We start from the raw sequence: 15817 nt of genomic DNA, 5'->3' as shown, positions 1-15817 counted from the left end.
GTGGTTAGGTGTACAGTAGCTAGTAGAATGGAGTACATGTTGTACTAACCTGGTTGCACATAATTGACAGTGCTTGGCTTTCATGTGGATGAGTGGTTTTTTAGGGTCTCAAAACAGGCATGTACTATCTCAGGACCAAGGGTGCTGCACAGGCTATCCAGTTTACAGTAGACAAGAGCAAACTTAAAAAAGTGGGTCTCATTGTTCTGCATCACCTGCTTTACCTGCCATTTATTTGTGATTACTTTCTTTGCCAGTTACAAGCACAGGCTGGTTACTATCGTCCGCTGTAGCACCTGCTTTACCTGCCATTTATTTGTGATCGCTTTTTTGCGAGTTACAAGCGAAGGCTGATTACTATCGTCGCTGTAGCACTAAATGGGTATATTTCATAAATATATCTGAATTAATTTAATTTTTCTGACTGAAACCTTTGCAGAAGACGGAGGAGACCAAAGAAGCGCCCGCAGAAGCCCAGAGAAAGGAGCAGGAAGAGAGAGAGCACAATGAGGCAGTTCTTGCATGCAGTATAGAGAATAAAGAGGCTTGCCTCATGTGCAGTGGATAAACCTTTCATCATGCACCTTTGTATGGTTAGAAACAAGCATTTTATGTATTGATAGATCTGTAAACTCGTCTTTGACATTATTTATACACATTGGAAAGGTTTACATCACATAGCTTACAGACTCCACATACACAGAGCACATGATCAAGCAGTTGTGGATACATGTATATAGTAACACTATCTGCTATATCACCTCTTGTATCTCATTGTTTTCTCACATCTTATTTTGGTACCTTACATTACCCTTGGACCTTTGCTTGCAAACACTAGTTTATAGCAATTATTTTATCAGTGACACATTGTATATATTTTTGTTTGTCCATATATTTAATTTTTACCTCAATATTTAATAAACATACTCCAGAAAAAAACAAGGTTCATCATCAAAAATAAGGTAGATAGATGAGGTGTGTTTGGGTCTTGAACCCACATTTTCTGCACAGCCCAACCTCGTCCTTCCAGTTGTTGACAAACTAGTATCTACCTGTCTTTCTCATGTATAGACATTTGGGGTGACAGGCAGTTCTTAGAGGGTGACAAACTGAGCAGTTGGTTCTTCCTGTATATTCCTCTCCAGATTAATCCGTTGTAGGAGGAAGGTTAACACGAAATTGTGTAGCAATTGTCTGCTCCTTACACCAACCCACAACACACTTCCTGTTTAGCTAAGGTGTTGCTACTATCGATAAAGAGTTTAGCAACTGTTACTAATATAATAATGCCGACACTCATTTTTCTCTCAAACGATAAACCTCTAATGGCAGCACTGCTAGGTCCTAAGTCACCCCGTTTATATGTAGTACAGCGTAGGTCAATAGGTCATTACATTAGGTGGTGGAGATGTTAGGCATCGGACAGCGCAACCACTCCTGGCAGCACCTTGCCTGCAAAATACAATCATGTTTTAGTCATTTGTCAAGAGTTCCACTGTGATAGTGTACCTGTACGACCCGCTATGATAGTGTACCTGTACGACCCGCTATGATAGTGTACCTGTATGACTCGCTATGATAGTGTACCTGTACCACACGCTATGATAGCGTACCACCCACTGTGATAGTGCACCATTCACTATGATAGTGTACCTGTACGACCCGCTATCATAGTGTACCGGTACGACCCGCTATCATAGCGTACCTGTACGACCCGCTATGATAGCGTACCTGTATGACCCGCTATCATAGTGTACCTGTACGACCCGCTATCATAGTGTACCTGTACGACCCGCTATCATAGTGTACCACACGCTATGATAGCGTACCACCCACTGTGATAGTGCACCATTCACTATGATAGTGTACCTGTACGACCCGCTATCATAGTGTACCGGTACGACCCGCTATCATAGCGTACCTGTACGACCCGCTATGATAGCGTACCTGTATGACCCGCTATCATAGTGTACCTGTACGACCCGCTATCATAGTGTACCTGTACGACCCGCTATGATAGTGTACCACACGCTATGATAGCGTACCACCCACTGTGATAGTGTACCACCTGCTTTCATGTCTGTTAAAGCTAGTTGCTAAGGGGAAGAGAGTTGTTATGAGACCTAGCTTGAATTACTGGTTTAGACATCTATAATTTCCTATGCTCCATTAGTTGGACACACATGTTACTCACGCACTGTATTAGCCTCTATTACAGTAAAGACTCCCATTACATGACCTTGGGCAGTAGAACTGCTACTATAGCCTCTGATTTTAGGTGATGTTCTTAACAATGAACTTGCACAAAATTGCAGTAGGTTTTAGCAGAACGTATCGGTATTTCTCTATCACTTGCAGTTGTTTTGATGTTTGAGGTGATCTGACTGCCAGGATGTTTCAAGGTTAAAATTGATAAAACTTGATCACGATTAAAACGCTCAGATCAAATGAAAGTGCAATTATGACGTCTATAGTTGCAAAGAGGTTGACAAAATAGCAATGCGTAACGCTGCAACTTACTTTGTAATATCCAGATATCATCTATAGCGCAATAGCAACAAGTGATGTCGCAATCAACTTGCAAATAGCCACTTGATTGTGTCTGAAACCCTCAGAAGAAAAACACGTGCAAAATGTCACACGTATTTTTCTTCTGAGTGTTTTAAAGGCAAAAGTTTTATTGATTTTAATCATGAAACATCTTGGCAGCCAGATAACCTCAAACATTAAAAACAATCACGAATGGTGGAAAAATACCTTCTGATAAAATCTACTAAGACTTGTGCAAGTTCATCTTTAAGTCTCTATATTTTCAACATGCTTCTGTTTTTTATAAGTTTATTTTATTCCAGGCTGCAAGCCTTTCTTTATTTCAACATTAAGAGCAATCTTTAATATAATAAGAGCCATGCCCATCTTGGCTGGAGCAACAATAGGATTTTGGAAAAACGATTGCAGTTTACAGGATTCGAACTCGTAACATTCCGCTTGGTAGCCTGACACTCTTGCACCAGGGCTAATCATCCACCTTTCTACGTACATGTATTAGAATAGTTGCGCGAATTCTTACTCTCTGTCAGAGACTGCCAGAGTACTAGTAATGAATAGTGTGTACAAGGAGAAACTTGTTAAACACCGAGAAGCGATGAGCGAGAAGCGATGAGCGTAAGTAACATTTGATAGTATCGAAAGGTTTGAGATACTATCAAATGTTTGCCCTCAGATTTGAGATAACTTCGGCTAGCTCCTATTGGCTGTAGCAGAGTAAATTAATAAACTGGTGAGACAGCCCAACCATTCACAAGGCTAGTAGATGGCTGATGTCATACCTTCAAGGAGTTCAAGGCTGGCTCCTCCTCCCGTGCTCACGTGACTCACCTTGTCCTCGGTGCCATACTTGGCAGCGGCAGTAGCGGTATCTCCACCCCCTTTGTCAATAGAAAGGTGGTGGTAAATACAAAGAAACAAAAGTACCTTCTATTAGTGTCAGTAGTGTCTATGTTATGAAGCGTGCTGACAACTCCTTGCATTCATTCTCAGCTGTCGACCTTTTGAGAAGATGTAAAAAGCCCTTATGAATGCTGATGGAACTTATGCGCGACTAGTGACATATCACTAGAAAGATTACCATAAATAGATGACACAGCTACTATGTATATCTCTAACATAACAGCTCTGTAGTTAACTCAGAGCTGAAAGTGGCTGCCTCTACAACTGTCTGCTGCACTAAGCAAAGGTAAAACGTAACGCCGAATGGGCAGCGGATACGCCGCCCTGTATATGGTGCAAATACAATCATACACCAGCCTTCAAATGTCTCTGATCTCAAACAGAAAATTTCAGATTTTTACACCGCAGACTTCAACCAAAAATTCTGTTCTCAACCAAACCGAAAGAAGCCGAGTGGCTCGACGCATCTAGTCCAGTTACCCAAAGTTATAATGGAAAAGGATTCCCCTTCCAAGAATCAAACTCCCTCCTAGTTACTACTGTAATTGGTAAGAACAAGAAATGTTTTGGGTGCGCCATGTTTTTTTACACTATTTTTGACACAACACATAACCGTATTTTTCAACATAATTTTGTTTTCAAATATTCCGTTGCCTTGTAGCGTAGGCAAGCCTTCAATACCATAATGTAATTTAATTCTTTTATGTTACAATTGGTAAAAATAGAAGTCAATAAATGTTTCTGCTGTGCTGTTTTTATTTCACACGATGTTTGCTAGGATCATGCTTGTTACTGTACACCTTTATTAAAACTCGTTCTAGATTATAACCTTGGTGTAGGCAAGCCTTCACTACTTCAATGTTTACGTTAGAATTGATAAAAATAAAACTTTTACTTTATAAAAAAAACTTATTAAAACAAAACAGTCTATTTCTAAAATTGTTTAATTATCACACCCAAGACTATAAGCAAATGAGGCTACGAGTACGAGTTGCTATGAGGTACGAGTTGCTATGAGGTACGAGTTGCTACGGACACAGCAGTACAGTACATTCCCCAACCTAGTCTAGTTGTTTAATAGATTTGCTCTGATAGAATCACTATTATATTTATCGTCTGTTATTGCATCTGTATACAGTTTATGGTGTAAAAGAGTAAAATATTGCTTTAAAAAGTTGTTTACTAAACTAGGATACGCAGTGAATTAGTTGCATTAAATATAATAGGAACGGTTTCAGATTCTGGAACAGATTATGGTCCAAAACTGAGGTGGGACTAGTAATATCTGACCAGACTTGCATCGAGAGGTGCATATATTCGAAAAGTAACAGCACACTGGAAATGAATAAAATAGCACTGAGATTATTATAATTAACTGTGTCAGCCACTCACGGATGTGCTGGTTTTATCTCTACCAGCATAGACCAGCATGTTCCTTTTAAATTCACCCATCGATGATGCCTTGTGATATGTTGTTGTCAACACATTGGCTATACAAAGACACAATTTTTCGCCATGTGTGGCCACACCTAAAGGAAGCTGCCTCAAATATTTTATAACTGACATTCTCGACCATCTGTGGTTTGTTTTAGCTTGTCTATTGGTCAATTAATTTAGTTAAAATGGGGCTTCAAGAAAAAACCATTACATGATTGGCTCTAGAAAAACAGAGTATGTCCACCCACCAATGATGGTGGTCACGCCCTGCTGTGTGGCTTTGACAACGTCATCCATGAGAGCCTTGGTTCCACCAGAAAAGTTGTCAAATTCAAACACTCCAAGGGGTCCATTCCACACAATCAGTTTAGCCCTGTTTACAACCACTGAGAAAAGCTTTGCTGATTCCTTCCCAGTGTCAAGTCCCTACAGAATATGGAATCGTTGTAGCAATTCACTGTAAGCACACGGAAATCACTAATTACAATATAATAGATCTCTCCAGATAATCTACACCCCCGGGGGTAGCACTAACCATCCACCCCTCAGGAATCCCGTCAGCGACAGTCGTGTAGCCAGTAGCAGCGTCTTCAGCAAACTTGTCAGCTGTTACAACGTCCACAGGAAGATGTATTTTCACTCCTTTTTTCTCTGCTTTCGCCATCAAGTTGGGGACGGTTTCTGCTCCCTCCTCATCAAACAGAGAGGCTCCAATCTGGTTTTATACAAAGTGGACACAGTTGCCACATGAGATCTCGAAAAGCAGCAGAACTCAAATGTGGATTAGGCTTTCACTTTTCTATGAAACTATCGAGCTTGGTTAACTAAAACACCAATATGTGTTTACTACCGTGAAAAACAAAGAGCTCTCCGCTTAGCTGTCTTTCCTTGTTGTAGCAATATTTGTGATGATTTTAAGGCGAAAATTGAGACACTACTTGGCTGGCTCAGCAGTGTCAATACAACACCCATCCTGAAGCCCCAACTCTCGAAATCTAGTAATGCTAGAGCAGACAACTCACGACTATTAATTATACCACATTCACAAATATACATATTACTATCTCTATTCCCCCACTGTCATGTTTGACCAATGAAGATAAACATCCTCAGTCAAAAGTTGACTATATTAGCAGTCTATTACAAGACAAGTTAGATACATAGAGAAAGCTCATGACTCTTAAACCAAAGTGTCCATAACTTCTCTGCTAGCTAAGTGGTAACATAACTCCTTAGCAAACTGGTCGTGTCAAAAACCTTACACCTCCAAGGTATCGAAATTCAAACACCGATTTTTGGAGTCGTGACTTCTACACCAATTTGAGGTGTCACCCACTACTACATTCACCCAAGCCTGAATTCCCTGGTTGGAAGTTGGGACTGCAAATGTTAGGCGACTAGTTATGAACACCTGGGGGTTTGGGGGCAGTATAAGCCCCCAACGGGCTTCAGGGCAGTGCCCCGAAGCTCTGAACTTTTTAAGCATGAACAACCCTCAAAGCATGCATAAATGCAATCAATTGTAAGCATCAAAATCTACATAAAGATATTGTTTATGGTTCATAAGTGTAAGATCATTGGTGTGTGGATGGATGTGTCATCACTATCAGCCACATCCAACTTATGCTCATGATTCATCGTTGGCACGGTCTAACATGTTTGACTGTTTTGCTTTATTAATGAAGTGGGCAAGAATCTAAATTTAATGTTTAATGATGTCACCAATAACCATCACTGTACTCTCCATTGAGATTAACATCTTATCCAGCGAGAATATTCATTGGTATAGTTTGATTGATGATTTTGAGAGTCATTGATTGATTAAGATTGATCAGAGTGTATTGCTCATAATCAGCCTGTTTGTTTTTAATGGCAGAATCAACCAAAACACCTAGTTACTACAGAAAAATGCTTACCTGGAGAAGAATGCAGTTAATTTCTTTTGTTTATTCATTGTAGTGTAGTCAATGTTCATCTAAACAGCTAAAAGCTCTATATCTCCCAACAAAAGGGCTTTTTGAAGCAGTTTGCAATCGCACAAGCTTTATATGATAAGGAAAATGCAAGTTTGAGAGTTTTCTTCCCACCACCACAAAAAGCAATAGAGTTCAGTTTCCAAGTCTAAACAAAGTCTCACAAGATCACTCATTTGACAAGATCACCACGGAGACAATATAGAACGCTAGTTCTTAGTAAATTAGTCGGAATTTCCAACAACGGTTGGAAACTGTTGGAATTTCCAAGTTGGAAATTTTCAAGTTAATGGAATTTCCAAGTTAGAAGTTCCAACAAAAATTCATTCACTTGGAATTTCCAACTTGGAAATCTAAGCGAATGAACTTAGACTGCAATTTTTAGTACTTGGCCGCCAAAAATCACTAAAAAAGTTGGGGTGCCCCAACTTTTTTAGTATTTGGGGCTGTATATAGGGCTGTATGCCGTATATAGGGCTGTATTCCCTAGGGCGGCTGAGCCGCCCCAGGGAATACAGCCCTGCATTCGCCTGTGTTGCCACAACTCCTACACCAATCCGTGATGTCATAACTTCTATACTAATCTGTGGTGGCACAACTCCTGTACTAATCTGTAGTGTCACAACTCCTATACCAATTAGTGATGTCATAAATCCTATTCGCATATTGTTTTATGATTATTTCTCTTTTAATGTAGATAGTTTTTTTAATGTAGATAGGACTGCAAATGTTAGGCGACTAGTTATGAACACCTGGGGGTTTGGGGGCAGTATAAGCCCCCAACGGGCTTCAGGGCAGTGCCCCGAAGCTCTGAACTTTTTAAGCATGAACAACCCTCAAAGCATGCATAAATGCAATCAATTGTAAGCATCAAAATCTACATAAAGATATTGTTTATGGTTCATAAGTGTAAGATCATTGGTGTGTGGATGGATGTGTCATCACTATCAGCCACATCCAACTTATGCTCATGATTCATCGTTGGCACGGTCTAACATGTTTGACTGTTTTGCTTTATTAATGAAGTGGGCAAGAATCTAAATTTAATGTTTAATGATGTCACCAATAACCAGGGCAATAATGCAGGGCTGTATTCCCTAGGGCGGCTGAGCCGCCCCAGGGAATACAGCCCTGCATTCGCCTGTGTTGCCACAACTCCTACACCAATCCGTGATGTCATAACTTCTATACTAATCTGTGGTGGCACAACTCCTGTACTAATCTGTAGTGTCACAACTCCTATACCAATTAGTGATGTCATAAATCCTATTCGCATATTGTTTTATGATTATTTCTCTTTTAATGTAGATAGTTTTTTTATGACATGTTGTTTTCCTTAATTGATAGTACTCGGAGCTTTTCACGGTTGTACAGCTGAAGGCTGACCCAAAAAAATGAAGACAATGCAGAAACATAAAATAAGACATGAACCATGCAGAAAACAAAAGTGAACCACACAGCAATTTATTATAAAATGTTTTTAACAGGTCCCATGGTCAAGCTTCGCTGGTGTTTGCTACCCAAAGTGTGTACGGCAGTTGCTTTCGTGATTTTGTTTAAAAGCCGATATGCTCGGACTTGCACAAAAACACAAGCTTTCCTGGAAGATTTGGAAACCATATTTGACCCCCGAGTAGACTTTGAAAGCATAAGGCAAGTCAGATCTAAACTGTGATCTCACCTTCATGCCTTGCAGGACTTTGAGGAATGTAAAAGCCATGCCCCCTCCTATGATCATCTCATTCACCTTATCTAACATGCTCTCTATCAATTGAATCTTGTCTTTGACTTTGGCACTGAAAATACAACTCTATTGAGTGCCATTCACAAGCTTCATCATACAACATTAAAAGCGATTAACAGATTAATAACAATCACAAAACTACTCTCACCAACTTTAAATAACAACTTTGCTGCTTATACAAGAGTTGACTAAAAATCAACTGGATAACAGATACTGTGTATCTTCTCACAGCAACTCAATGCTGATTATACTCAAGTTGGATGTCTTTAAGACTGACCAAGAACAAGGAACAACTAAGACTTCTTAATAGGGAACAAGAAACAAATAGGATGCTGTGATAGAATGGCAGACTTCGAGTTTTACACGTTGAGAACATAACTCCTATTGGAGTTAATCTCCCAAGTTACAAAATGATGATGGTTACAAACAAAAGGTTGAAACCTGCTGCAAGCTTTAATAACATAACTTTATGGCTTAGAAATCTGCTGCTTTACATCAAACCAAAGACACTCATTTCACAACTGTACAACATGAAAATTGTTTTTGGTAGTAATTGTAAATTCTTTCAGTGAGTTACGAATACAAATGAGAAATTAGAAAAACTAGTTTGTGCGGTGGACTAACAGCACTTGCTATTGGCTAATAACCAACTTGTAGCCATAGAGCTGACAAACATCTGATTATATTTACTTCAAATATTCTACTACTAAATTCAGAGAACAGACGAAAATCTTTAATATAATAAGAGCTGCATTATATAATAAATATATATAAATCTCAATGTTTGTCTGTCTGTCATTTGTTTGTCCGGCTATAGCGATAAAGTTTGAGCAATGCAAAATCCCCTTCGTCCTAGATTAAAACTTGTGACATTCCAATTGCAAGTCTGCTAACAAGCAAGCATAAACAAAAGGCTGAGCCGTTTTTATCCTACCCATCGCTCTTATCATATGCTGTATATCCTTTTTACCATTTCACACGCCAAATGCGCTCGTTTTATTAATAACTAATACAGTGCGTCCTTGAGTCATGATGCCCTGGTTATAAGATTTTTTTGACCTTTGTATATGGAACACAATATTTTTCAACCTCAGCATTCGGGGACAATTTCTTTCGACTTTCTCTGCCATATGATATCAACAAAAAGTTCTTTAGAAATTAAAATTGGCAGGCAGTGTACTGATTGTACTGATTGCGACAAGTCGGTGTACTGATTGTACTGATTGCGGCAAAATAATAAAAAATGCTGATATGATAGCCGCTGAAATCCCTCATACAACCCCTGAAAGAGATATACGATGTTCGCTATTTCAGTTCAGCATTATTCGTTATAAGTTATACTAGAAACGAATTCAAAAACATATGAGTGCTAATGATAAAGTTGAAGTTTAGTAAAATAGATACTAAAACTTAGCTTTAAGTATGTGTTTAGGTAAATTCATTTAGTTTAAATTCAACGTTTATGTTATATGTCTGTCTCGGAGGTAAGAACTCCCCGGTACTGAACATGGCATGAAGTAATGTTACATTTTCTTGCAGATTATAACCAATAAATAAATATACTAAAGTTACTGTAGGTAGCTATGGTTACGAAGGTTACCATATTATTTTGTTCCGAATTTTTAATATGTCCAGTACGTATATATAATTTTGATGATTTTCACCAGGAGGTGTTGGCATTGGATAATTACTATGGGTTTCTATACCACTCTGTATGATATTTTCGTCTTACGATGCCAACACTGAAATGAATTAAAATCATATAATTGAATGCCAAATAACTTTTCGTCGTAATCGTAGCAAAACAGACTTTATTTAGCCATTACTTGCTAATTATTTCACATTTATATTTAAACCTTGACAGGTGTTTGATTTTTTCTCTTAATTTATTTGAACTGCATAGAACACTTTTCTCTTGATATGAAGATTTAAAGTTAAAAAGGTAACTGCTGTTATATGGAAATAAATTTTCAGTGCAAAGACTTTTTATTACCTGGACAACAGCCGGGCATTCCTCTAGTTTGTATATATAAATCTTGGTGTTTGTCTTTTTGTTAAACCCTGTGTCCAGCTATAGCAACTAAACCCCAACAATGAAAAATCCTTACAGCACTGGATTTGATCTCAGGATCTCCAGATCTAGAGATGGTGAACTAACCACGGAATAAAATAGAGTCATTGAGCAAATAGTCATTACATTGGTTAAGATACTCACGCTTGAAGCGCTTGCTTGGAGTTAATAACTAACACTGTTGACTGTTACGCGTAACGATTGTTAAGTTGGCCCAAATGTGGTTATTGTTTTAGTAAACTACACGAAATACATGAATTCATCCCGCAAATAGTCATTACATTGGTTAGGGTACTCACGCTGCTTGCTTGGGGTTAATAACTAGCACTTTCCAAAACGCAGGCATTGCTTTAGTAAAGATTTTAGTAAAGATCTAGCTTTCCAGATAAGTTACTAATATTCATTAGGTAATTATTCTAATGCCTGGGCAACTTGTGTAGATACTTACTGATACATATACATGATACTTATACACAATGATCTCTCGTACTAGTTACCATAATTACTAGTGTTGTCATTACCGTTATTGTCAGTGTTGTTGTTATCACTGTTATTATTACTATTGTTACCACAGGTATTTATTTGAGCAACTACAGGTTACCATTGCAAGGAAGCCGGACAAAAACATATAAAAGAAGACAACTATTGAGTAAAACCAGCAACAAAAAGACAGAGTCATCTCACCCTCCAAGGATGGCAAGGAAGGGTCGTTCAGGCTCCTCCAAGGCCTTAGCAAAGTATGATAACTCCTTCTTCATTAAGAATCCAGAAGCCTTTTGCTTGAGATCCACCCCGACCATAGAACTTAACCATAGAAATAGTCAAGTTAGTTAAGTTATGTAAAATATCAAAGACGTTCATACCATATAAGTATTACTGTGGTTTATGACTACCTTATGCATTACTACGCAGTAAAGTTTGTAGAGTGGGTGACCAGAGCTACACAAGTGGTAGCAGCACCATAAACCATGAAGGGAATTAAAATTACCAATAATACTGAATATATTACTGTTATTGTCACTGATAACAAAATAACACATTTTCAGCTGACAAAAAAATTTGTCTTATGAAAGTCTTTAAACCAAATTTCATGGCAAACTTCATATTCGCCACCACTATTCGCACACTGAGAGATGAATACTACTATGTTATATATACTCTACATAGAGATGAACACTACTGTGTTATATATACTCTACATAGTGGTGAATACTACTGTGTTATATATACTCTAGGTAGTGATGAATACTACTGTGTTATATATACTCTACATAGTGATGAATACTACTGTGTTATATATACTCTACATAGAGATGAATACTACTGTGTTATATATACTCTACATAAAGATGAATACTGCTGTGTTATATATACTCTACATAGTGATGAATACTACTGTGTTATATATACTCTACATAGTGATGAATACTACTGTGTTATATATACTCTACATAGTGATGAATACTACTGTGTTATATATACTCTACATAGAGATGAATACTACTGTGTTATATATACTCTACATAGAGATGAATACTACTGTGTTATATATACTCTACATAGAGATGAATACTACTGTGTTATATATACTCTACATAGAGATGAATACTACTGTGTTATATATACTCTACATAGAGATGAATACTACTGTGTTATATATACTCTACATAGAGATGAATACTACTGTGTTATATATAATCTACATAGAGATGAATACTACTGTGTTATATATACTCTACATAGTGATGAATACTGCTGTGTTATATATACTCTACATAGAGATGAATACTACTGTGTTATATTTACTCTACATAGTGATGAATACTACTGTGTTATATATACTGTACATAGAGATGAACACTACTGTGTTATGTATACTCTACATAGAGATGAATACTACTGTGTTATATATACTCTACATAGAGATGAATACTTCTGTGTTATATATACTCTACATAGAGATGAATACTAGTGACTGTAATACATATTCTACATAGAGACAAATTTTACTGTGTTATAAATACTAAAGATGCTTATTCTTGTTACACATCACAATACCAACAGCATATCCATGGACTTGTTACCTGTGAGCTCTATGAGCCGTGCCAAAAGCATCATTCACATAGACATCTCCTAGTTTCGTCAGACATTCTCGGAACTGCGCTATGGCTTCTGGAGTTGACTTGACCTAAACAAGAAAAACTTGATCAATAAATGACAGCCATTCGGCAGTCCTAGCCATATGCCTTCTACCAATTGTGTAACAGTTCAACTTACAAAACTAACAATACATGTCCCATAAACGAGACAGAAGATGGGTTCCCAGTTGTGCAGGTAGGAAAAGAAGACAACTAGTTGTTAAGCCACCAAAATTTATGAAGACTAGCAGTACGTTAGGAAGGATCCAGCCTACAGTGAAACTGGTGACCCTGAATGGCATCAGGAAATAAGTCCAATATAATTGACACACAAGTTTTTAGCGCAAACTACCACACATGCTCAGTTCAGGCTGCTGCTAAAAAATTGCTGCGCTAAGACTATGGAGATTCTTGTCATACCTTTTTGCCAGTCTCATCTTTGAAACTGCCTTCCTCCTCTGGGTGGAACCGCAGGTTTTCCAGCAGTATCACGGAACCATCAGCAGGGTCAGCGCATGCAGTTACTACTTCCTCTCCGACACAGTCAGGCAGCATTATCACTTCTCTGGAACATATACACTGAAATTAAATACTATCAACTTTTATACGATGATTCAAAGACCTTACCGTATACTCATATAGAGTATATAGACATGTAGATTGCGCCACGGTCAAGACTAATTAAATTTAAGCCTCCAGCCCATGGTCAAAGGTTGGATTCTTAGCTGAACCCAACTTTCAAAGACCCAAAAAGCTAAATCCTTTTTATGCGTTACACATTCCAGGTCCGCATATAGTGCCATTTTATACAGTTGAGTTGATGATAAAGACTTATGTTTTACAAGGTTAACAACAAGGGGTACCTACTTGTTTAGCAAACCGCCTAGTTCAACAGCGACAGGTTTGAGGGAGAACTTATCCTGCACTCTACCATCAGGTCTGCCGAGATGGCTCATAAGAATCACAGCCTTGGCTCCAGCCTCCAAAACATAGGTTATTGTGGGCACAGCTGCGGCTATCCTGCATAATACCTTTTCTTATGAACACAGGCTTGGAATTACATGAGCAATATGAAAGAGACTATAATGAGAGCAAATGCAACATCTAAAGATGTGAAAAAATTGAAGAAAAAAAAGAGCATATATTATGTAATATATGCACATAGCATATATTTTATGTAACATTTATTATGTAAAATAAAATAGAGCCTAATGAGAGTAACAGCCTCCAACAAAAATAAAGAGTGACTATTGATACACAGGAAGTAAGAAACGGAAGAACTAACCTCTGATTGTTAGTGATGCTGGTACCTTTCATTGGAACATTAAAATCAACCCTACAACCAGAAGCGGGTTTACCGTATTAGACTATTAAAGACTATTTGAACAACTTATCGAATTTAGCGAAGTGCGGTAAAATTCATCAAAACGTCAGCATTTGTCATACTACCTCATCAGCACTCGCTGACCTTTGAGGTCAACCCCATCCACACTCAGCTTGTTCAACGAGCTCATCTTTCTAAAATTTAGCATATCTGACTGGTTACAACATCGTAGCAAGCTTCACGAACACGCAAGCACGAAACTCAGCAGAAAATTCAGCAGCAGAAATGGTTTCATTATAAAACAGCAGTCATAAACATTTCTATAAAATGTTAGATAATGAAAGACATTCACTTTTGAGTAAGCAATATTTCAACAGAAATACTAGTCTTAGAACATATCTCTTGCGTAATATTTTATTCCACCCAGAGAAACCCAGAAATGCCAAAAAGTCAATAAGCCAATAAGGCCAACAGTAATTGCCAATACTTTATAAGATCTTTAATCACTTTGAAGCCTAACCTTGTATGCACAAGCAGGTCCCCTGATCTTAGACTATATTAACCACTTTGAATTGCCTGTGAAAGCGCTTAGAATAACACAACTACTTTTGAAGTGAAGCCATTTTGAGGCTCCAAACTTGTAGAACTCAGCGAAAAAAACAGAAATTAAATATGTATAGCAAATAGTTGGTTTTTTCACTTTTTACAGATGTGATGTTTTGGAAGTAACTGAAAAATCACGATGGTTGTTGTACACTGAGCCTCTACCGAGTACATCGTAAACCAGAAAAAACACGTATGGAAAACGAAGCGAAACTAAGAAGCCAAGTTTACTTGGGCATAGGATCGGATGGAAATTACATCTTACACAATTACATTTTTGGAGTAGAGCCAGTGTGATTATCTCACATTAAAGTCCAATAAACGACAGGTACCTTTCAAAAGTATTAGTCAATATGCAGCTGCAGTGGAAGTTGCAATAATAATACAAATATATAAACATAAAAATATCTAATACTTATACTCTATCTAATACTTTAATACTTTTAAGTCTAATTTAATAATAGTTAAAGTCTAAACTTCTCATCTCATCACCTGCATTTCTTATCATTAACTCCACAACTCAAGTTTTTAGGAGAATCTTCTAGGAAAATTTTCTGGCAGTCAAATGAATGAAATACTGTAAAACCTCTAATTGAATGCCACCTTTATTTGAACACCACCTGTATTCGACCGCTACTAGAGGAGAAGGGTTGCAAAATATAACACCACTCTTTAATTTAACGCTACCTCGATTTGACTGCCATTTTGACATTCTTTGATCTTTAAGAACCGATAATAGCAAGTGATCAGTACAAGTATCCACAAAATCTTTGATGTTTTCCAACTTCAAAGCTTTTTGGTATTTTTGTTAAAACTATGAACACAACACTATTAACAATTAATCAATAATCCCACGAGCAAACGAGCGGAGTGAAGTGTGGGAGTTTTTTATGATAAATGCATGTGCACACAACTTACGAAAATTATTCATCAACAATGAGACGAACCCTCGTCAAGAAATTTCATCAACAAATTTAAGCATCGTTATGTAAAGTCGTTAAAGTATAATAACAATACAAAACACATTTAAACCTATTTAACTATGTTACCAAGTCTTTGTAAACCGTCGGTATTATC

The 15817-nt window shown here is 37.6% G+C and overlaps 2 protein-coding genes across 2 annotated transcripts in view; one reads left to right on the top strand and one right to left on the bottom strand.

Annotated features, from left to right (window-relative positions):
* Window positions 1–582, top strand: part of LOC137401568 (ribonucleoside-diphosphate reductase large subunit-like) — a 32833-nt gene extending 32251 nt beyond the window's left edge. The window contains exons 18-19 of the mRNA XM_068087996.1: window positions 105–191; window positions 440–582. Of these exons, the coding sequence (XP_067944097.1) occupies window positions 105–191; window positions 440–568 (216 nt within the window). The 3' untranslated portion in view covers window positions 569–582. The remainder of the gene's footprint in view (window positions 1–104; window positions 192–439) is intronic.
* Window positions 583–634: 52 nt separating this feature from the next.
* On the bottom strand, window positions 635–14331 carry LOC137401569 (phosphoglycerate kinase 1-like). The gene is made up of 11 exons (XM_068087997.1): window positions 14263–14331; window positions 14099–14149; window positions 13681–13833; window positions 13234–13378; window positions 12760–12863; window positions 11360–11479; window positions 8542–8656; window positions 5423–5602; window positions 5136–5313; window positions 3330–3428; window positions 635–1452 (listed from the first exon to the last, which is right to left on the bottom strand). The coding sequence occupies exons 1-11, from the start codon at window positions 14325–14327 to the stop codon at window positions 1412–1414; spliced, it is 1251 nt and encodes a 416-aa protein (XP_067944098.1). The 5' UTR covers window positions 14328–14331; the 3' UTR covers window positions 635–1411.
* Window positions 14332–15817: the final 1486 nt, after the last annotated feature.

Source organism: Watersipora subatra, chromosome 8, assembly GCF_963576615.1.
Source record: "Watersipora subatra chromosome 8, tzWatSuba1.1, whole genome shotgun sequence".
Taxonomy (NCBI): domain Eukaryota; kingdom Metazoa; phylum Bryozoa; class Gymnolaemata; order Cheilostomatida; family Watersiporidae; genus Watersipora; species Watersipora subatra.
Note: the sequence above shows the minus strand (reverse complement) of the source record. Positions and strands in the feature narration are given on the sequence as shown.